The sequence below is a fragment of the Eublepharis macularius genome, chromosome 17, assembly GCF_028583425.1.
Source record: "Eublepharis macularius isolate TG4126 chromosome 17, MPM_Emac_v1.0, whole genome shotgun sequence".
Lineage (NCBI taxonomy): Eukaryota > Metazoa > Chordata > Lepidosauria > Squamata > Eublepharidae > Eublepharis > Eublepharis macularius.
In genome coordinates, this window is record NC_072806.1 from 30,145,942 (window position 1) to 30,167,596 (window position 21,655).

A 21,655-nucleotide genomic window follows, 5' to 3' on the forward strand; every position below is an offset into this window, starting at 1 on the left:
ACCGAGGGGTGCGGCTTGCCTAAGGGTACCCAGCAAGCTCATGGCAGAAGTGGAATTTGAATTATGGACTTCATGGCACTCTCTCCACACTCCACCAGCTCAGGAAGCAGAGCAGCTTCTGCAGATCAAACCCAGGAGTGTTGAGAATAAAGAAGTATTCTCCCCTTCCCAACACCACTTGTGCAATACCATAACCCAACTCACACCATTGGGGCAGGTCAATATATTAATAGCCCAGGCTGAAGGTGAACACAAGACAGATTGTTGCAGAAGTGGAAATGTTCCACTTCCCTGCCCTCAGAGTGAGCTGTGAGAAAAAGACCCTATTCTGCACCTTCCAGAGGATTTCAGTGAAAGGTGCCTACTGAGTAGCGCCTCTGCAATCACCAACCCAGATAGATAGATAGATAGATAGATAGATAGATAGATAGATAGATAGATAGATAGATAGATAGATAGATAGATAGATAGATAGATAGATAGATAGATAGATAGATAGATAGATAGATAGATAGATAGATAGATAGATAGATAGATAGATAGATAGATAGATAGATAGATAGATAGATAGATAGATAGATAGATAGATAGATAGATAGATAGATAGATAGATAGATATAAAAAAAAACCAAACATGGTACTTAGGTTTTTTTAAATGCAAGTCAGCCCATGTAAAGTATGCTAGGGAGGGCAACAAGTGTGAATGAACAGGTCAGTGATGTCCATCATAATCCAGTCACTGTCTCAAGGAGCCGTTCCTCAGCCACTCAAAGAGGCAGTTATCCATTCACTACTTTAAAAAGCCATGCCCGAAGAAAAATGATGCAGCAATTATTGTCCGGTCTCTAATGATATGGCAATTATGGTCTAGTCTCTAATCTGCTCTTTCTAGGCAGATTGAAAGAGTAGTGGCAGACCAACGCCAGTTCTTCCTGGTTAATTCATATGCTCTGGACCCTTTTCAGTCTGACTTCAGGCTGGGCTATAGGACAGAGATGGCCCAGGTGGCTTTGGCTGATGTTCGCCAACGGTACATACACAAAGGCACTGCCTGTTGCTCCTACTGGATTTATCTGCAGTGGATACAGTGGACCATGCCAGCTTGTTGAGATGTTTTGAGGCAGATGTAGGTATCAGGGAACTAGCTTTGGATTGGTTTAACTTGTTCCTTACGGAGTGGGCCCAAAGGGTTGCCATTGGAGACTAGCTGTCCTCAGTGTGGAGTATGTATGTCCTGTGGGATTCCACAGGGCATAATTCTATTTCCCATGCTATTCAATCTCTATGTAAAGCCCCTAGGATAAATCATTTGTAGTTTTGGAACTGGATACCATCAATATGCTGATGACACTCAGTTCTATTCATTCTACCCAAATCTCCTGGAAGCACAGCAGAAGTCTAGAGCCATGGCTTGACTGCTGTGGTTAAATGGCTAAGAGCAAATAAACTAAATTCAGACAAGGCAAAAGTAATGCTAGTTGGGAAGGCTGAGGCCACGAAGGACAATGTACTTCCCTACTGCACTGCAGTTCGGCTGACCCTTGATGACTTGGTTAAGAGCCTTGTGGTTTTACTGGATCTAGCATTAAGGCTGGAGAAGCAAGTTAATGCATCTGCAAAAACGCTTTCTTCCAACCTGGTCTAGCCCAGAAGATGGCCTCCTATCTTGACTCAGCTGATCTGCCCTCTGGATCCATGCCATTGAAACAGACTAGACTACTGTAATGCACTTGACATGGGTCTGCCCTTGAATTCAACTCAGAGACTCTGGTTTATACAGAATGCTGCATCTTGGTTATTATCAGGAGTGAGCTGGATCATGAATATTACACACATTCCGCAGTCACTCCAATGGCTACTTATCAGTTACTGGGTTCTATTCAATGTGCTGGCTCGAATGTACAAAATCCTTCATGGCCTTGGACCTTCATATTGTTAAGACTACCTTTCTCTCAGTGCTTCCCTCATGGCAGGTTTGTTCATCTGAGCAGATGTCACACTGCAAATGGGCAAGATTAACAACTGCCAGTACGCTTGCATTATCTATTATGGCTCCCACCTCGTGAAATGGCTGCCTGACAAAGTTAGGAAGGTTCCCACACTTCTGTCATTCTTCAAACTATGTAAAACAGAATTATTCTGCAGGGAAGTTCTATAAAGTTAATATAAACAGAATGGTTCAGGGGGGCAGTTTAATAAAAGCAACAGGACTGTGCACTATACTACTGCGTATAATACCTATTACCTGTTGGCAGTAGGTATTGTCCTGCTCCACTGAATTGTATTCTACTTAAGTAATACAATAATCTGCACTAAAATATCCCGTCTGATGCTTTTCGTTTTGTTTCAAATGTTTTACATTGTAATTCGACTTGACTATCAGAGAGAAAGATGGACAATAAATAAACAGAATAAAATAAATGGAATAAAATTTGTCAAATTGCAAACCCAGAACATGCTGTGATCGAACTTTAAGCATCATGCCCATCTTCACCTAATCCAAACAGACCCAAAGAGCCACGAGGCACCTCCTTACCCGGATTGGGGGACGGGTTAATATCTTCCCTCCGGGTTTCGCTGTTTCCTGGCAATGCCGAACTGGAGTTGCCAGATGCCAACCCCATGGGCTGAGCCAGGACGATGCTGTGGTCCTCCCCTTTGTCGTCAAAGTTGCCCATCAGCGCCTTGCGGATGATATCCTCCAGGCCCAGGTTGCTGGCAGGATCTGCAAAGGAATGACCTCTAGCACTGACTGGACCTGGGAGGAGGAAGGAGACATGTGGGGAGCAGGAGACAACATATGCCCCGGGCCGGGGAGGAGGTGATTTGAAACAGGGACCAGGACAGAAAGGAATAAAGAAAGGGAAGAGGCAGGGGAGGGAGGGAGAGAGCGCCAAAAGGTGAGTACAGTTGATGCAAAGCTCCGAGCTTTAGCCAAACAAACTCTGAAATGGCTGAAAAGTCAGTCTGACATGCAAGCAACTGAACATTAGAGCAGGGCTGACTGTGCCACGGGGTCAGGCTCGTAACATGCATGGAGGAGGAATACCATTTCTCACGTATTAAAAAAAATAAACGGGGAGCCAAGAAAGTTAACGCAGGCATACACGCAGGTGGGAAAAACATGGCTCCTGAAACCCCACACTTCAAAGCCACTGAACTTCAGGGAACCCTCTTGGCATTGCTGATACTACAGACAATAATTTCTCAAGTGCTTAAGCTCTTTGCTCTGCCGAGAAAGTCCTATACTTCTGCTAGGGAGGCTCAGTTTGCTGCAGAGGATTCTGGGATGCATTCCACAGCGCACAGGTACAAGCCTAGGTGAACCAAAAATAGTGCCTGAAACATACCCAAGACTCTGCTGCTGAATTGCAAGTAAGCCTATGAGCAATCCCAGGGTTTTGCCGAATGCAGCTTGAAAAATGCGGGAAGAAGTCAAAGCCTCCCAATAATTTGAAGCTCATTCAATAATTTGAAGTTCATTCAAGTAACAAGCATGTCAAATCAACTGGAGGCATTTCCTCTGTGAGGAAATACTCTGCTGCCCCCACCTCAGGGAGTTTTTGCATCTCCACAGGCAGGGAGAGAAGACCGGCGAAAATTCTGTTTTACATGGAACAGAAAGCCCAGGGCGACACTTCGCCACGCCGCAATGCTTTCAGTTCTGAAACTATGTTCAGCCTCTGAGAAACGGGGGGACCATCACGCGAGAGGAGGTCCCACGTGACGTTAGCAGGAGGGATGAAACTGCAGTGCTTCGTCTGACCAAGATCAGAACATTCATCCATCAAGCTCAAAACAGTCCAGCTGTCAACAATTCTCCGAGGCCTCTGGCAGGACAAGGTCATTCTGAGCCCTACTTTCTGGGTCCCCTTTTTTACTGGACAAGGCAGGCCTGAATAAGGGGCCTTCTCTGGCATATAAAGCTGGAGGGGGGGGCTCTACCCTCGAGGCACAGCCCCTCCCGAGAAAGAGATTCTGGGTACCGAACATACAAAGCTGCCTTATACGGTGGGAAGACCCTGGGCCCCCCTCTAGTGCAGGACTGTCTCCTGACTGGCAGCAGCTCTTGAGACAGGCAAAGGCCTTTCATGGGCGATTCCAGGGATCCACAAGCCAGGAGCTCTCTCCACTGAGCCACGGCTGATCCCAAAGAGCAGAGAACAGTGCCTCCAAATCAGCCCTGGGGCACTGCACTCAGTTCCATGCCCAAGAGAAACGAGACCCTCTCCTGGGTGAGATGGGAATGACACTACAGCAGCACCAACTCTCAAACAGGAGGCAGAATCGCCCGAGTCCAAACTTTCCACATATGAAGGGTGTGTGCGTGTGTGTGTGTGCGTGTGTGTGCGTGCGTGTTTACAGTCTCCTTTCGCCCATTACACCTTGCTTCCAGGATCAGTGTACCCCTGAGCACAGCATCTGTGGGGGGCAGAAGTATGTGAGTGGGGGGATTTTTAAATCCCACACTATTTATATATATATATATATAATTTATATATATATATATACACACAATATATGTACAAATATATTTGTATATATATAATTTCAATTGCTGGATTTTATTGTAGAATTTGCGATGCAATTGTATTTTATGACTGTTGTACCCCATCCTGAGCCCACTTGTGGGGAGGGCGGGTTCAACACCGAACAAACTAAACTAAACTAAACTATTTCTGCCAGTGGAAACACTTAAGATAGGATTCAAATCAATGTATTTGCTGCCTGGCCTGGATGGTGAGCCAGCCCCTCCCATTTCAACAGTGCCAAACTGTTTTAGGTTCGTAACGCAGATGCCTAAATTCAGAGTTCTGCAGGGGCAAAAGATGACTCTCCTTCACACCCACCACCCGTGTGACAAGCCTGGCTAAAAAAAAAAAAAAAAAATCACAATCTTAAATGCATTTGCATTTATTTATATCCCACTTTTCTCCCACATTGGGAACTCAAAGCAGCTTAGAACATCATTCTTCCCTCCTCCATGTTCCCACAACAACAACCTTGTGAGGTAGACCAGGCTGAATGTTTGTGATGGGTCCAAGTCCACTCTGCAAGTTTCCATGGTGGGAGTGAGGATTCAAACCTGGATCTCTCAGGATCCTATTCCATCATACACCAGGTTGGCTCTTGGTATCTGACATCACCTAAGCTTCCAGACCTCATCACTTGCCAAGGAAAACACAGCCTTTGACCACTTCCCCCCGCCCCCCTCACAATGGCATTAATATTTTCCTGAATTCTGTGCACCTTTGTGAATTGAAAACAAACTTAGAATCAACTGCTTGGGAGAACACGTCACGGTCTAAGAGGAGCTCCAGCAAGAAGAATAAGCCTTGCCTGGAGGGCGGGGGAGTTTCAGGAATGCTTACCTGAGGTAGTGACTGCTGGCAGGTTAAAGATTTCCGTCCCTGGCTGAGCAGCAGCTGTTCACACAGGGGAGAGAAAAGACACATATCAATGAGTCGGCCAGCCCACAAGACAGCCCCCAGAGAAAAGAGTCCAGCCCTCTCAATTAAAGTCTCCTAGCTTTTGCTTGGGAGGGGCACTAAAGGAGAATAGGGAAATAAAACTTAATTTAAAAGGGCTGGGTGGGTTGCCTCTGCACATTTGCACCAGCTCATCTTAATAAGAGCAGTAATTGCACCACGAATCACATGATTCACCGGGTGTCTGGGTGATAGTCTGAGCTTGGAAGTTCCGTAGTCCTCATGGCCTGAGTGCACTGCGAGGTGCATGCTCACCGTACCCTTCATTTCAGATCTTGCCCTGATTAGCACCCTGCTTCCAGGGTTCTTAGCGCTGATGCAAACACTTCACTGAACAGGTCCTACCTAACCCTCCTGGTGTGGACAAGCCTTTTAGCGTGATGCCCCTTCACCATGGCTGCTGCATTGATCTTCCCCCTCTGCGGTGGTTTTAGAAATGTCTAGTGGTTGAGGTACCCTTTCTTACTGTATTGAAGTGGAAAGTATACTTGGCACACATACACAATTTAAAAAAAAGTTTATAAGTAATAAATTACAGCTGCTGCTTTTCTGAATGAGTTACTGATCCAACCGTTTGCTTCCGTTCAGTAATTCAGGCAGAGACATGGACAGTCTACATGGAGAGCAGATAATTCTGTCATTTCTTGGCTTTGGGAGCGATTGCATAATTGAATCATGCCCACAGAAAGGGACACAGCAAAATTATCTGCATTTCTCCCCCACCTCTGGGCAGAGGCTAACTGGAAGCAAAGTTAATGCCAAAACAGTAAAATCAGGCAGAGATACAGCAGGCAGCTTCCTCTGCATATGCTTATATTGAGCTCACAGTACCTTGGGAATTACATCCTTATACTCTTCAGTATCCTGACTCCCCTTTAAAAGCCACATAGCTTAAATAAGGTTTCAGTGTACAGCCACTTTATCCAGTCCCGCTCCCCTACAGTTGCCTCAACTCAACAACTCTACCAGCCTACAGGGATATGTTGCAGAGGTAGTGTCCCCCCCCCCCCCTGCATGTTAACCATCATCACAGCATTTTCCCAAAAGTTACCATGCTCTGGCCAGTGAAGGCTTAAAGCCAGGGACACAAAGTGCACCAAAGCCAGAAAAATGAGCCCAGTTGTTAAAAGAGCACAACTGCTAACAGCATTTCCCTCATCTAACTGACTACAGTAAAGTCACAGTTAGCAGCAATGAGAATTTAATATTCACGTTAAAATGAAATCATGGTAAGAATTATCGTTTATAGTAAAAAAGTTAACAGTCCAGTAGAACCTTCAAGACTAACCAACTTTATTGGAGCATAAGCATTCGAGAACCACAGCTCTCTTTGTCACATGCATTGTCAGTTTTTGAGAACCACAGCTCTCTTCGTCAGATTCTGTGGTTCTCGAAAGCTGACGATGCATCTGACAAAGAGAGCTGTGGTTCTTGAAAGCTTATGCTACAATAAAGTTGGTTAGTCTTAAAGGTGCTACTGGACTCTTTCTATTTTGCAACTACAGACTAACATGGCTAGATCTGTGTTTTTAGTAAAGGGGGACAGAGGTTTTTTTCATGTTCTCTACTAGCATTAATACTCTCAAGTTCTCAGCTAGAGATATGAAAGTCTGGGGGGAAAAACCATCATAAAAAGGACTTTTTCTAATTTCCCTACACAGCAAAAGTGGACATTTCAAGGAGCACTGAAAATCTCCTATATTTTCTCTTTTGAAACAAGTGAAATGCTTTTTAAGATAAGGTTTTACTGACTCAAAATGTGAGTAAGCAGTAGACATATACAATATTTTCAATATAATATAATGTGGAAAATGACAACATACTATTAAGCACTTCATTATTATGAAGTTCACTTCAGTTTCCAAATATGCTATTAGTCTTGCTTGTGATTGGAAGAGAGCGCTTGTTCAAACAGCATTTCTTTTTCTCTTCTATAAAATGTATGTTTCCTATTTTCAGTTTTTATTTTTTCCTACCCCTCACATAGACAAAACTAAGATTTGCATGTACCAGACAGCACAACATTGGCAACTCTTTTAGGCCTTTGGATTGGGTAGAGTCCCCTTAGTTTTGCTTGTAGAAAACTAAGACATTTATACTTTTCAACATCATAAACGTGACAAATGGTACAATTTGGGTAAAGTTATACATGATTCATTTTATGTTGTTAAAGTAATAACATTGGTTTAGGTCTGATAAGGAGTACTAGGCAAATTGAAATTTCACATGAAGTTTGCATTTTTATCACAGCTCCAAAGCTTCCAGAAATTTTACATCTCTCTCTGACTCTGATGCCTTACTCATACACTTTCCCCTTACATTAGGTTTGGATGTGCATTATGCTATTCCTCCCTCCACTTTAATGGAGGTTCAACTCCACTGCCCTTTTTGCAAAAACCTCCAAGGCATATGCACAGGGTGGGATGAGGGGGGTGAATACTGAAACCCTCCAAAGCCATTGAGCCCCTTGCTGTAGACAGGAGAATACAGGGACTATGAAGTGACAAAGGATGGGGGAAAGGAAAAAAACCTGACCACACGCTCTTTTGGGATTAGATCAGATCTAAAAGTGTAGCAGCGTAAGAACTGGACGATCGTAAAACATTTTTTTCTCAACTAAAATTGGAGGGACATTTTCACGCTCTGAAGAAAAGTTTGTGTGAGGGTGTAATGCGAAGTCACAATGACCTATCCTCAGAAGATTCCGTTCCTATCGTTCTGAGAGGGGTGATATTTTGGGCAGGATACCTGACTGCAAGAATTCCAGCAGGAGCCAGTGACTTGCACAGACATGCAACAGATAGATTCCTTTGAAGGTGAGCAATAATTTTGTTCCACCTCTGCCTCAGCAGCAGTTGAATGAATCAGCCTCATCCGATGCAGTGATGTAACTGACCCCAAAAGGAGGGTGACTGGCAGGTCAAATCAGTGACTCGTGCAGAGATCGTGCGAGACTTTAATTATTTGGTTTATTGCTGCCACCAAACTAGCAGTTCTCTTGTGTCAAATTAGTGTGCTCCAAGCACACAGACTGGGAATTATTTTTGTGAAGTCAACCAAAACAAACAAACAAAAAAGGAAAAATAAAGAAGGCAAAACCCCTCTTACCCATCTCAGAGTCGCCTCCACCACTGGAGTTCAACTTACGAAATATCTCCTGTTTCTTGGACTTCACCATCGGCGAGGTGTTCTCAAGCTTGGTGAAAAATGAAGGCAGGTAGCTGATGCTCCCTGGAGAACGAGAGTCCGTCCTGCCAAGACCCAAGAAGGCCCCCAGGGAAGATATTAATACAAATGTAAGGGAGGAGGCCTGTGCAGCAGCACCCGCCCTCCCTACACTAATTTAATTATCTTTAAAAGGTGTTCTCTTTTCATGCCTACTCCACAAAATAGGTACTGAATGCCATGTTCAACATGCAACATGCAAATTATTTCAATGACACGATTCCTATTCAGCAGCTAATTAGAAAGACAGATCCCCAAATTCAGGGCAGTTTTTTTTTGGGAAAAGAGGTGGTGGAACTCAGTGGGTTGTCCTTGGAGAAAATGGTCACATGGCTGGTGGCCCCGCCCCCTGATCTCCAGACAGAGGGGAGTTCAGATTGCCCTCCACTCCGCTCCAGCGGCGCGGAGGGCAATCTAAACTCCCCTCTGTCTGGAGATCAGGGGGCGGGGCCACCAGCCATGTGACCATTTTCAAGAGGTTCCAGATCTCCGTTCCACCGTGTTCCAGATGAAAAAGAGCCCTGCCCAAATCAACTCTTCCAAATTTACAAAAAAAGTTGGAAGGGGAAGGAACAGTCTGTCAGTAAAATACTACACTTAGATGTCTGGCCTCTAAGGAAAGAGTTTCTAAGGACCAAGGATCTTCCTACAAGCCTTAAGACATCTGGCAAAGAGATTGATTCCGCACATGTTGGATAATGCACTTTCATTGCACTTTAGCAATCATTTGGAAGTGGATTTTTTGTTTCACACACGAAAAATTCAGTTCCAAATGATCTCTAAAGAGGTTTGGAAGTGCATTATCCAACATGTGCATAATCAGCCATGGTCTGGCTACTCTACCCTACCTTACACCCCTCACCAAAATACTACACCACACACTTGGTTGAAGCGAGTTAACATTCCACCCTATAAGCAGCTTTAGCTTGCTCTCCACCAGAATGCTGGACTCTTTATCACCAGGCAAGCTTTATGTCCATAGTTTTGGCTCTAGTCTTCTTGTGATCAGTGGATCCTGGACTATAGCAACAATACTCGATTTATATACCGCCCTTCACGACAACTTAACACCCACTCACAGCAGTTTACAAAGAGCGTTATTATCCAAACGACAATCATCTTGTGAGGTGGGTGGGGCTGAGAGAGCTGTGACTGACCCCAGGTCACCCAGCTGGCTTCAAGTGGAGGAGTGGGGAATCAAATCCAGTTCTCCAGATTAGAGTCCTGCTGCTCTTAACCACTACACCAAACTGGCTCTCCTTATGACTCAGCTTTCTGGATGATTTGGAAGTGCCTAAAGATACTGGGATGCTCTTCATGCATCCCATTTTGCAGGAGATGCAGTCAGGCTTTAGTACAAAAAAGATTGTGTGTGCACTGAGGCAAGTTCCATCTCATGTGCCTGCATAAAAGTACGGGGGTAGTTTGGGCCACCTGTGGGACCTCCCATTTCTCTACTAAATCAGGGTACCTTGGCCAACAACTGTTGCAGCTCTGCATGTCTATGTCACTTATGAGTCAATTTTGAGCACCCCCCCCAGGATCCCTGGGCCAGCCTGTTGCAGCAAACACAACAAGGAGTTGTGCAACACCTTGAAGACAAACAGATAAAAGCAGACACTTCCACGGGCTCTCTCTGCTTTGATAAAACAATTTGACTTTGAAGTGCTGCAACACTCCATTTTAATCCAGAACCTCCACAAGACATCCAGATGTGCAACTTTCATAGATTTTTCTACTCTTCTGATAGCTTGGATGAGAGCCAGCTCTCAAACTAGTGAGAGCCAGTTTGGCGTAGTGGTTAAGAACGCGGGACTCTAATCTGGAGAACCGGGTTTGATTCCACACTTCTCCACTTGAAGCCAGCTGGGTGACCTTGGGCTAGTCATGGCTCTCTGGAGCTCTCTCAGCCCCTCCCACCTCACAGGGTGATTATTGTTGTGGGGATAATAATGACACACTTTGTAAACTGCTCTGAGTGGGCATTAAGTTATCCTGAAGGGCGGTATATAAATCGAATGTTGTTGTTGTTGATACACATACTAGATTTCATATCTGAGTCACACACGAACAACCTTAACAACATTGATACGACCCACATGTAAGCACATGAGCAAGATGTTTCTGAAGCTTTGGTACAGCACCTCTGTTCCGAAGGCTCAGATCTTTGGGAGAGCAACAAGAGGGCATCCTGCTTGTCATGCACAGCTGGGGCCTGAGGTGGTGAGATCGGCTCGTAAGACTCCGAAGAAAGGTGGCTTCTCTCAGGGGACTTTCCAAGCCTAAAAGGTTGAAACACGAGACTGCAGAAGGGCTGGCAGGATTGATGCAAATTCACACACGCATGCTATCCCTCCTCTCAGTATTTTCCAACTGCAGGTGAAATCAATTCAAGTTAAATTGGGTGGGAAGGTCTTTGGGATCTCGTTCCTTGGGGAGATGTTAGGATAGCTATCTCATGAGAGAGGTTCCAAAACAGACAGTATCCCACATAAGCATGTTGTGAATACCTGGTAGACCCCTACTCTGTGTTCCAGGGAAGGGAGGCACCTGAGACCACAGGCTAGTCTTTTGGGCGTGGGGCAGATCCTTCAGCCATGGTTGAGAGACTGGGGTATTGCCAATCTCTCTGAGGCAAATTCTCCCCGCTTTTAACCAAGGCCCGGAAGCCTGCTGGATTAGGAAATCGTAGTTAGAACTCCGGTTAGCCTGCAGGCTGATTTAGCAGGGCTGGAAATGTGCAAAGAGAAATTCTGGAGAGGGAGGAAGTGCAGGATTCCATGCGCTTCTCTTTTGCTCTTAGCCAGGCTTAAACAAGGCCCACTAGTACATTTGCACTGGTTACCAGAACAAGCAAGACAATATTACTCTCTCCAGGTCTTCTGGAAAAGAGGTACCCAAGACAACTGAAAAAGCTAATATTCTGAAATGGTTTCCGTTACTGCCACTTTACTAAACTCCCTATTACTGTATCATGACTGAACATGCTGCTATAAGATACCCTGAGTATACTCAAAATGGTGAGATATAAACACACAAGGAAAGATAGAGAACAATCTCCATCCTGAGCCAGCAACAGCAGGCTCCAGGTGCAATGACTGGCAACAGTGGGTCGTTACATAATTAAACTGCGGGAGACCCTCTTGAATCCACACACACTCCCCCACATAGTTCAGCAATTCCACCTCAGCATAAAGCTACAGATTGCTTCTAATGTCTAAATCAAAGTATTCATCCTCTGTCCCCTCTAAACCAAACTTTGAAATCCTAGAACAGGGGGAACAAAGCAAACTAGAATTTGTACTTTGAATGCTAAGACAGGTTTGCTACGAAACAGAAGCCTTTCGTTACTAAGCAGGGGGAGGGCACAAAAGGCCTGAAAATTCCGCAGGCTCATTCACATCACCGGTGGGAAGGAAAAAGGGCATAAATCCATTCTAGCATTACCTTCCCCTGCCTTTGTCAGAGAGGTTTTCTGGGGACACTCGGGCACCCGGGCGCTGGTGGGGGCCAGGCTGCATCTGCGCTTCAGGGCTGTAGCGGTTTGAGGTTTTCACCCGATTTGATGTGGTGACGTTAGTGGGAGCAGAGGTTTGGAATGTGCTAGTGGGAGGCTGGAGAGATGGCTGTGTAGAAGCCTGGCTTCGAGCAAAATCCTGTGTAATGATTTGCTGGAGAGAGGAGAACAGGAACAAACAACAAAACAGTCCTATGAAACACTCATCCGTCACTACCCAAAATTCAGTTAACACTTAAGGCCGCAAACTGGTGTCCAGAGAAATGTACGTGGGTTTTGCCCACTGAATTGCAGGTAAATACTTTTGAACTGTAAACTGATTTGGGTGCAGTGGCAGAGAGGAAGTGGACAAAAACGGTGCGAACTGAGCTTATTGATGAAACAAAAGCAGTCACTTTTAGGTTTTGCTTTTGACTGTTTGTGTACGTGAATTCCAGAACAGAGCTGGTATTTTCTTAGATCTGAATGTACTGAATTTGGGGTAAATTTAGGCACAAAATTTGAACTTCTACATGTTCTTGGTTTTTTTTGGTTTTTTTAAGTATGTGAAAATACATGACCACAGTCTAAAGGAAAAAAAAGAAAAGTGTCAATGCATTCAAGGGTTGAACATGCCCGTCTTGCTAGACTATGTCCCCCCTGCCCCCCGCCACCATTCACGTTCCTCTAACACTGCTAATGTGCACAAATCAAACAGTAAAACTTTGAGCACAGATTTTGAGTTCCCTTAGAGCAGAACATTGTATCTGTGAGGTAATCAAGACCTGTATCTGTGTAGTTCATAACTTAAAATTCCTCAGGTTAACATACAAAATGTGTTTTTCCTTACTTTTTTCACTCGAGTCCCTTCAGAACAAGTCCAAGACTTTGGACCCCCAACCCACCTGAGGATAAAGACTTACACAGATGTGATCAGCAAGAGTGATCAGCCGGTGAGTTCGTGGCACGGGTCCCATCCCATCTGCCTGGGAGGAAGGGGGTGGCTGCGGCGACGGTGAATCATGCGGTGGCCTGTAAGGATGAATCGGCCCCTCATACTGACGGTCTCCTGGTCAACATACGGGAAAAGGAAAACACTGTTCTGCAGAGCTGCTTTGCTGAATGAGACAAAGGATCCATCCACCCCAGCATCCCAAACAGTGGCCAAGCAGAACCTGAAGTTGTGTTAATGAAAGCAAGTGGCCAAGGGCAGTCTTTGATGAGCCACTCCAGCATCAAGTGGAAGTGGCTCAATAGGAACGCAAAAGTTTTTCCCTCCACAAAATGCACAGATGTGGAAGAAAAAGATGGTTCACATATAATTCTAAAATAATTGTTTTACCAAATTATACATATTGAACGTCTTTGGGCATGCCTTCATATATCCAGTTATTAAAATAGATCTTCTTCTGTTCTTCTACTGTCTCCCCCTCAAGTGGTACTCAAAAGGTACACTATGGATATGGAGCTTCCATTATTATATTCAGAGCATCTCTCACACTCTCATAGTGGGATTAAGCCTCTATGATTTCTTTCTCCATTTTAAGATCACCTGCACAGTTTTAGACCAAGGGGATGGCAGCATGACTGTGATTCTACATTATTTCTGGGGCCAGATATTTCCATCTTCAGAGATTCTGTAGAGGACAGTCTGTACCCTCCTGAACTATCAGATCCCTTTGGCAGACAGAGCGCCACTCACTCCAATATGTCATTTCCTGCTTTTTCTTCTACAGAGCTTATACCAATGGGAAATTGCATCCCATTGATTCTTGCTGCTGCATCAGGCTTCTGAAATATAGCATGCCAGTTCCCCCACTGGGGCTTTCAGCCTTCTGACATTAACCTTGCCCAATGTTCCCTTTGGGTGCCATCCTCCCTACAGAGTATTTGCTTCTTTCCAGTGTCTCTCCTTTGTTCCTGTATGCGCACTGCCATATATTTTTGCCTCTCTTTCACATGATCACTCCAACAGATCAAAACATCCCACAGCAGAGGGGTCCCAGGTCCAGCCAACTTTCCTTAGCATCTGATACTAAGAGATATAGTTCCCCTGAAAAGGCAAGTTTCATTTAGGCATCAGGTCTAAGTTACTGACTGTATGCACCGTCATTTATTGGATGCACCTTAATTTTCTATACCAAAATGTCTTAGGCTCGCTTTGCAAATGTCAAAGAGATTGCTCTCCTGCATAACTTTTTGCAGCTTGGGTGGTAGTGGAAGAACAGAACAACTAAACTTACTTTCTGTCTGGGTCATTTTGGGAGCCTCCTGCTGGTAAGGTGGAATCTTCTCCTGAGAAGGGATTGGCGAGTTTGCGGGACTAATCACTTCAATGGTGTCTCGGGGTGGTTCATATCGGTGGGAGGAAGAGACTGCACAGATACAGAAAGATGGAGGGGTCATTGAAGAGGATTCAGTATTTTTTTTCAATTTACTTGCTTAGTACACTGAATGGAGTGGTCCTCATTTCTGAGTAAACCTGCACAGAACATTTCCTTTTCTACTTCAGACCACAGCTCAAATGCAACTATCCACACGTGAGCTAGATGGCCAATTTGAAGTTTATATTAACTTCAAACTTATCTTTGGCCAATTAATTTTTGCAAAGTGAACTGCAGACCTAGATCGCTTTCCTAATTTTCCAAGGTCCCTCCCACCCAAGTAATTAACTTTGTTCATAAAGTTTCATGGGTGGGTTTCTGTGTACATGATGCTTCTGTAGAAAAATAGAAAAAGTTTGCCTTGGGTACAAAAAAAGCTGTCTTTTTTTAACATATAGGCTTGAAGGTCTTGAGTAATACCTGCTATAAGGGCAGATAGGTGGGTGCTAGCTACGCTGCTGTTGGTTCAGGCCAAGACTCACTGCCCTTCCTCATAAAGGCAAAAGTGTTTTAAAAAATGACAAGTCATGCAAAAAAAGGCCAAGAAATTATGCAAATGTGTTCTATTTGCCTAATTTGTTCAGGCTACCAGAAGTTGAACTTCCTGGGCAAAACATTTTTAAAAGATGCAGGGTGGTACACATTCAGCAGTCGTTATAGGGAAGTCTCTGTTTAAGAAAAAGAAATTATATTCTGCAGCCAGCATACAAAACTTGGCAAAGTTGCACAGTTGCCCTTATTATGTCTCATGTGCTCTCCTTTCACCAGCCATAGCTAGGAGCTGGGGAGAGCTTGTACAGGGCCACTAAGCAGCAATGGAAGGCAGAGGGAGCACCAGAATATGAAGGGGGCCATAATGTGTCAGTGAACAGCATATTTGTTGCAAGAAGGAAGTAGACTGCAGTGGTTATCAACAGCCCTAAGCTCATCGCCAAACTCGAGGAGGAGCAACAGTGTGAGGAGACACCCTCATTGGGCCTCCCCTCAAACTGCTGCCAAGCTAAAGAAGCAGAAAGCCAGGGAAAGCAAACATACGACTGCTGGAAGAGTCCGAGCTCTGGGAGCCACGATCCCGAGCATCCTTGTCGGAGGCAATCTGCCGCGTGATGATCACATCAATGAAGTTTGCAGCTGTGATGGTGGTCTTCCCACGGGTCCGCAGCTCCTCCTCGTACTTGGATATGGAGGGGGGACCTTTGTCCTTCCCAGCTTCCGAGTAGATTGCTGAAGACGACTGGCTCTGAGGCTTGCTGCTGGAAAAGGCAGATGACGATGACGTGTACGGTCCTGGAGGCCCCCTCTTCTCTGCCTCTAGCACTTTCTGTTCCATCTGCTGCTGTTCGCTAACCACTGCTGACCGACGCCCCGGGTTCTCTTCGATCCGGCTCCCATCGTGCTTGCTCTCTTTTGCCTTAGCAACTTCCATTTGGGGGGCAGAGGCAGCTGCATCCACCAGAGCAGCCAATGCGTCAGCAGCTGTATTGAATCGTGAAGCAGGCAAGCCCTGGGTTATGGAGGGGGCACCAGGAGGGAGCTGCCTGTTGGCAAAATGGGGAACAGCTCAGGGTACTTGACCATCATTGCATTTCTAGAGCACTTTCAGCAGTCACAGAGCTTCACAGACAACCCTTACTTCACTCTTATTCTACCATCATCTTGGGAGAGGCATTCCCAGGTTTTTTGTTACACTGAAAAAAGCTGCCGGCATGTTTGAAAGCAAGAATACTTTTCTTGCGCAGCTCTTCCACCTCCCCAGTTTTCAAAGTGGCGGGCTTTGAAAGCAGCTTTTTTCAGCTAAGGGGAGGGGGATCCTCCTCCTGTCAGCTGAAAAAAGCTGCCAGCATTTGAAAGTAGCAACACTTTTCTTGTCACGCAAGAAAAGTGTTGCTGCTTTCAAACGCCCCCCGCTTTTTTCAGCTGAGGGGTTTGAAAACAGTTTTTAAAAGCTGATCCTCCCTTCAGCTGAAAAAAGCAGCCAGTGTTTGAAAGCAGCTTTTTCAGCTGAGGGGAGGGAAAGCCCCCTTAACAACAACAACAACAACAACAACATTCGATTTATATACCACCCTTCAGGACAACTTAATGCCCGCTCAGAGCAGTTTACAAAGTATGTTATTATTATCCCCACAAGAAACACCCTATGAGGTGGGTGGAGCTGACAGAGCTCTGGAAGAGCTGTGACTGACCAAAGGTCACCCAGCTGGCTTCAGGCGGAAGAATCGAGAATCAAACCTGGGTCTCCAGATTAGAGTCATGTGCTCTTAACCACTATATCAAACTGGTTCTGTCAGCTGAAAAAAGCCACTGGTGTTTGAAAGCAGCTTTTTTCAGCTGATGGGAGCTGCTTTTAAATGCTGGCAGCATTTTTCAGCTGATGGGGGATCCCCCTCTCATGAGCTGAAAAGCAGCAGGCTTGCAAGCAGCAAAAACAGTGTTGCTTTCAAAATTCCCACCCTGCTTTTTTCACTGGATGGGAGGGGGAGGAGGGGGTGGGAAGTCTGAAACGTTTCTTGCTGTTTGCAAATGCAAACAGCTAGAAAAGTGCTGTGGTTGCCCCAAGTGATAAACCACAAACCAAACAAACTGGTTTGCAAACTGGGCAAATTCATGGTGGCTGTTGTGGGTTTTCCGGGCTGTATTGCCGTGGTCTTGGCATTGTAGTTCCTGACGTTGCGCCAGCAGCTGTGGCTGGCATCTTCAGAGGTGTCACCTCTGAAGATGCCAGCCACAGCTGCTGGCGAAACGTCAGGAACTACAATGCCAAGACCACGGCAATATAGCCCGGAAAACCCACAACAGCCATCGTTCTCCGGCCGTGAAAGCCTTCGACAATACATCAAATTCATGGTGGTTCGTCGCTTTTTATGAACCACGAACCACCATTTTCCCAGCCCACGCCCATCTCTGGTGCAGGCATCTCCTAAAGCCAAGAACATGCATTCTTTTTCTCCATAGGAATTTATTTGAAAGAAGAACACCCCCAGCTTTTTGATCTCTGAAAATCAGTTTCTAATTATCAGATTTCCAATAGATGAAACCAATATACAAGAGCAGGGTTTTGGATGAAGCATGGCTCCAGGAGCAATTCTTGGCATAGCAGTGGCTACTAGAGAGTGTGGGACGTTAAAACCATCTTTCCCTGTCCAGCTTTCTGGTGTTCCGCCTGTTCTATGAGGGCCACAGCTAGTCTAGGAGAAACAGCCGTTCCAGCAAGCATACAGGATAGGGTTGCCAAACTCCAGGTGGGGTCTGGAGCTCTCTCAGAATTACAACTGTTTACCCGGTGACAAAGATCAGTTTTCCTGAAGAAAATGACTGCTTTGGAAAGTAATCTCTATGGCATTATACCCTCCCCTCCACAAATCCCACCCTCCCCAGGATCCACCCCTAAAATCTCCAGAAATTTCCCAGCCCTGAGTTAATACCTCTGGTGCAGGACCAGCTGTAACCATCCTATGTAGCTGGGCTTGCCATGAAAGCTGAGGGGAATCTATGGACCATCTGCACATTTTTGCAACTATCATTAACTGATTAAAACCCTGGCATTCAACTGATAACTTCTTTAATCATGCAACAGCTCTATGTGACGCATGTCCTCGGCTTTGATGGAAACAATCTCCAAGCCCAATTCAACTACAAGTATCCAAAGTGTACTTAACAGTTATTCTAAGAGGAAATACTCTGGTTATACCCCCTATGAAGACCAAGAGACAGACAAGGCCCCTCTTTGAAAAACAACAGCCTTATTCAAATACAACCATCGGCCCATTTAGCTCTCAGCTGTCTACAAAGCCTACGGAATAGTTTTCCAAAGTCTCAGACAATTGTCTCTCCCTGCCTTGGTCATTCAAGGATCCCTCTTAAATAGAAATGCCTGGGATGGGCCCAGGGACCATCTGAAGGCAAAGCACGTGCTCTGTCCACCGCAGGGATCTCTCAAAACAGTTTCTCTTTGTTAAGTCAAGAAATGAATCTGCAAGCAGCATGCTGTGGCAGACTCTGGGGCAAGCACTCAAACCGTACATGATGCGTAACTGGGCAGCAGGATCCAGAGGGGTGATCACACTCGTTCCATTGGATCCCTGGAAAATGCTGGGCCTCTGCTGCAAGATATTCTCTTGGCTCCTGACCGAAGGGGAGGGTGAGCGGACGTAGCCATGGCTTCCAGGTCTCCCTGGCTGCTCAGCGCCTGGAGGAAGAGCAAATGAAATATTTAAAGCCATTTCACAAGCCTAAAACATCCATCTACACAGGAGGAGGAAGAGAGAAGCGCTTCTGCAAGATGCAGCATTCTGAATGGTGATGCCACCATTCAATTGCCTTCTGCTGAGGATGGTTAATTCAACCTCATCTCCACCTCAAATGCTGTGAGACAAATTGCTTCGGCAATCCAGAACCACCCAAATGAAATACTCTCAGTGGAGGCTCCTTGTTATGCCTCTGCATGAGCTACAGCTCTGGGCTGTTTTATTTCTGCTAGAAAGGCATGTCCAGACTCTCAGAAAGAATTCTTACATGCAGAAGTACACAGTAGCCTCCAATTTTAATTCAAAACTAGCATGTCTGAGCTCTTAGGAGCATGGGAAACTCTTCCCTTCCTTTCCTTCATCTTCAAAAAGGGGGGAGGAGGAAAGGAGAAGCATTTGCCCCTCTCTGACTCACACAACTCCTTGTTGTATTTGCAGCAGCCAGCTCCACTTCACAAAGATCTCCGGCAACAGGCACTCACCTGGACGAAGGTAAAGCTCGGAGGGAACAGCTGCTATTCTCTCCCTCTCCCGTTCCCGCTCTCTCTCGCGCTCCCTCTCCCGTTCTCTCTCCCGTTCACGTTCCTTCTCCCTCTCACGCTCCCTTTCTCTCTCAGCATTTGCAACAGCAGAAGCTGCCAGATGTGAAGGGTGCCCTGCCAAACAAATAGGAGAAATGCTTTGAGAAACAGTGGCAGGCAGAGACTGGCAACAAAAGGCAGATCTCCACTACAAACCCATCCAGGTTTTATATGCCAGTTTCACCATCACAGCTTCCTCCCAAAGAAATCTTGGAACTGTAGTTTGGCAAATGTCCCTCACCTTGCAAGGGTTCCCAGAGGAGAGGGGATGTCTGCAAGGACACTAAGTATGGAGAGAAGATACATCCCATAATTTGAAGGATATTAACCTCAGACACACAGACAAATCCCAGAATGCTTCCCACCACGCCCACTTGCTAGCCATACAGGTATGTACGTGGCTTTATGAAATATATGGACCACCATTCCACATAACAAGAATTTTCCAGCAGAAGGTAACATGCTGTTGCTTCTTAGAAACGGTTTCCCTGATGGCCTAGGAGGCAATGCAATGATGTCCGGAAACCAGCCAAGTCAGGTGAACAGCTTGGAGTTTCCTGCAGGAATAACCCTGCCTAACAGGGCCAGAGGGCTGTCACAGTTGAGAGCCAGATGCTCATGAGTGGGGCGTGAACGGGACTGGCTCCTCCATTTAGGCTAATTAATGGATGTATAAACTAACTGATGGCATCCCCTACCAAAGGAGGGGGGGGTGGCGAGACAGTTGATTTTGAATCCTACCTACTGGAGATTTTCAGGATAATAGATTCTTGAGTGGGGAGGGGGATGCATGGGGAGGGGGATGCATGTGGAGTCACTGACTCTTAGGACTTGCTCCCAGAGAGAGTGTACATCAAATCAAGAGGCTGGAATGTTTTTACGAGTTGTTTAATGGTGCTTAATGGTGAAAACCGACAAGGTTCTCACATGCACTAGGAAAGTGAATTGCAGAAAGTAAGGATTACTCTGGGGAAACAGATTATCTGCCACTTAGTTTGTCCCTCAACACCGGAAAGTTCATGAATCAGAGCACCTCCTCCCTTGGTTTGGCTCTCGGATTGGGTATTTGAGGTTCAGTGCCTCCGAACACAGAGGTTTCCGCTTGGCCAGCACACCCAAACTATTCGGTGCTATAGTTTGTGATGTGGGTTTTCCAGGAAAATTTGAATTGGACATTTTTTCAATCTAAATTTAAATAATTTAAATAATGCTAGCAAAAAGAGGCAAATACATCATATGCAAGCACTAGGGGTTATCCATACTTCATATTCACATTTAGCCCATTTGGCATGACTGACTGGCAATACAGTGGCCCCGACAACTAAAGGTAAACAGATTATAATTTACATATGTGGGGCAGAATTTTTTCCATGGAAAAATAAGAGTGCCAGCAGATTTTCTGCCCCGTATCACTGGCTGCAGTGAGTGCCACAAATCAATGATGTATTGTGACCAACAGCAGAATGCATTCTACCTACAGATTGTATTTTGCCCACATGCCTCGCGGAGACGACGCCAGCTTCCCTAGCAGCACTGGGGCCAGCCTTTGTTGTCAGGGTCGAGGAAACTTTCGATGCCCAACCCAGTGCAGCTAACAGCCCATCGTCATTTGCAGGGATGTCCCTGTGGCTCTTACTCAGTACTTCTGAGCAGGACAGCCCTTACCTGGGGACATAGAGGGGGGGTTGTAGGGTCGGGTTGGGAACGCAAGCTGCGTTCCAGGGATGTACGTAATTCTGTCCATCGGGGGAGTGCTTGTTCCTCCAGGGTGAGGTACTAAGATAGTGGGAGCCATGCTGTTCAGATCAATTATTCCTGATTGAAAAGGAAAAAGGAAGTTGTGGTGTCAGGTGCTAATTCAGCCTTCGTTCTAAAAAGCCCAGGCCAGGTGAAGCAGACTCACCTCTTGCTCCTGCATAGGGAAGTGCCAGCGTTTGCTCCCGGGGAGAGAGCCCCCGGGCAATGTCAGGGCGCAGGTTGACCTGCATCTGCTGGGAGGTGATGTAATCATTTAAGATGGTCTGCCGGGTGTTTTCCATCGCATAGAGCTGGTACTGGCTTGGGTATCCAGGCGTGGGAGAGAGTTGGCGCTGGAACATGTAGGCAGTAGCTGCAGGAGCAGTGGGGAGGGGGGGAGAGAAGGGAGAGAAAGGAAAACAAGGATAATATGTGGAGCAGAACCACTTGGAGCTTGAGCACTAAAGGCTCTCTGGATAACAACAATGCCTGCACT

At 45.8% G+C, this 21,655-nt stretch overlaps 1 protein-coding gene across 10 annotated transcripts in view; it reads right to left on the reverse strand.

Annotated features, from left to right (window-relative positions):
• Positions 1 to 21,655, reverse strand: part of NCOR1 (nuclear receptor corepressor 1) — a 122,501-nt gene that overhangs the window by 4,479 nt on the left and 96,367 nt on the right. For 7 of the 10 annotated variants that reach the window (XM_055001560.1, XM_055001556.1, XM_055001553.1 and 4 more), the window contains exons 34-45: positions 21,326 to 21,532; positions 21,088 to 21,237; positions 19,324 to 19,497; positions 18,618 to 18,783; positions 15,630 to 16,132; positions 14,454 to 14,585; positions 13,134 to 13,279; positions 12,162 to 12,385; positions 10,859 to 10,996; positions 8,598 to 8,740; positions 5,373 to 5,426; positions 2,537 to 2,758 (exon numbers count right to left, since the gene is read on the reverse strand). In XM_055001560.1, coding sequence (XP_054857535.1) covers positions 2,537 to 2,758; positions 5,373 to 5,426; positions 8,598 to 8,740; positions 10,859 to 10,996; positions 12,162 to 12,385; positions 13,134 to 13,279; positions 14,454 to 14,585; positions 15,630 to 16,132; positions 18,618 to 18,783; positions 19,324 to 19,497; positions 21,088 to 21,237; positions 21,326 to 21,532 — 2,259 coding nt within the window. The remainder of the gene's footprint in view (positions 1 to 2,536; positions 2,759 to 5,372; positions 5,427 to 8,597; positions 8,741 to 10,858; positions 10,997 to 12,161; positions 12,386 to 13,133; positions 13,280 to 14,453; positions 14,586 to 15,629; positions 16,133 to 18,617; positions 18,784 to 19,323; positions 19,498 to 21,087; positions 21,238 to 21,325; positions 21,533 to 21,655) is intronic. The other 3 variants (XM_055001554.1, XM_055001559.1, XM_055001557.1) reach the window with 3 other exon arrangements.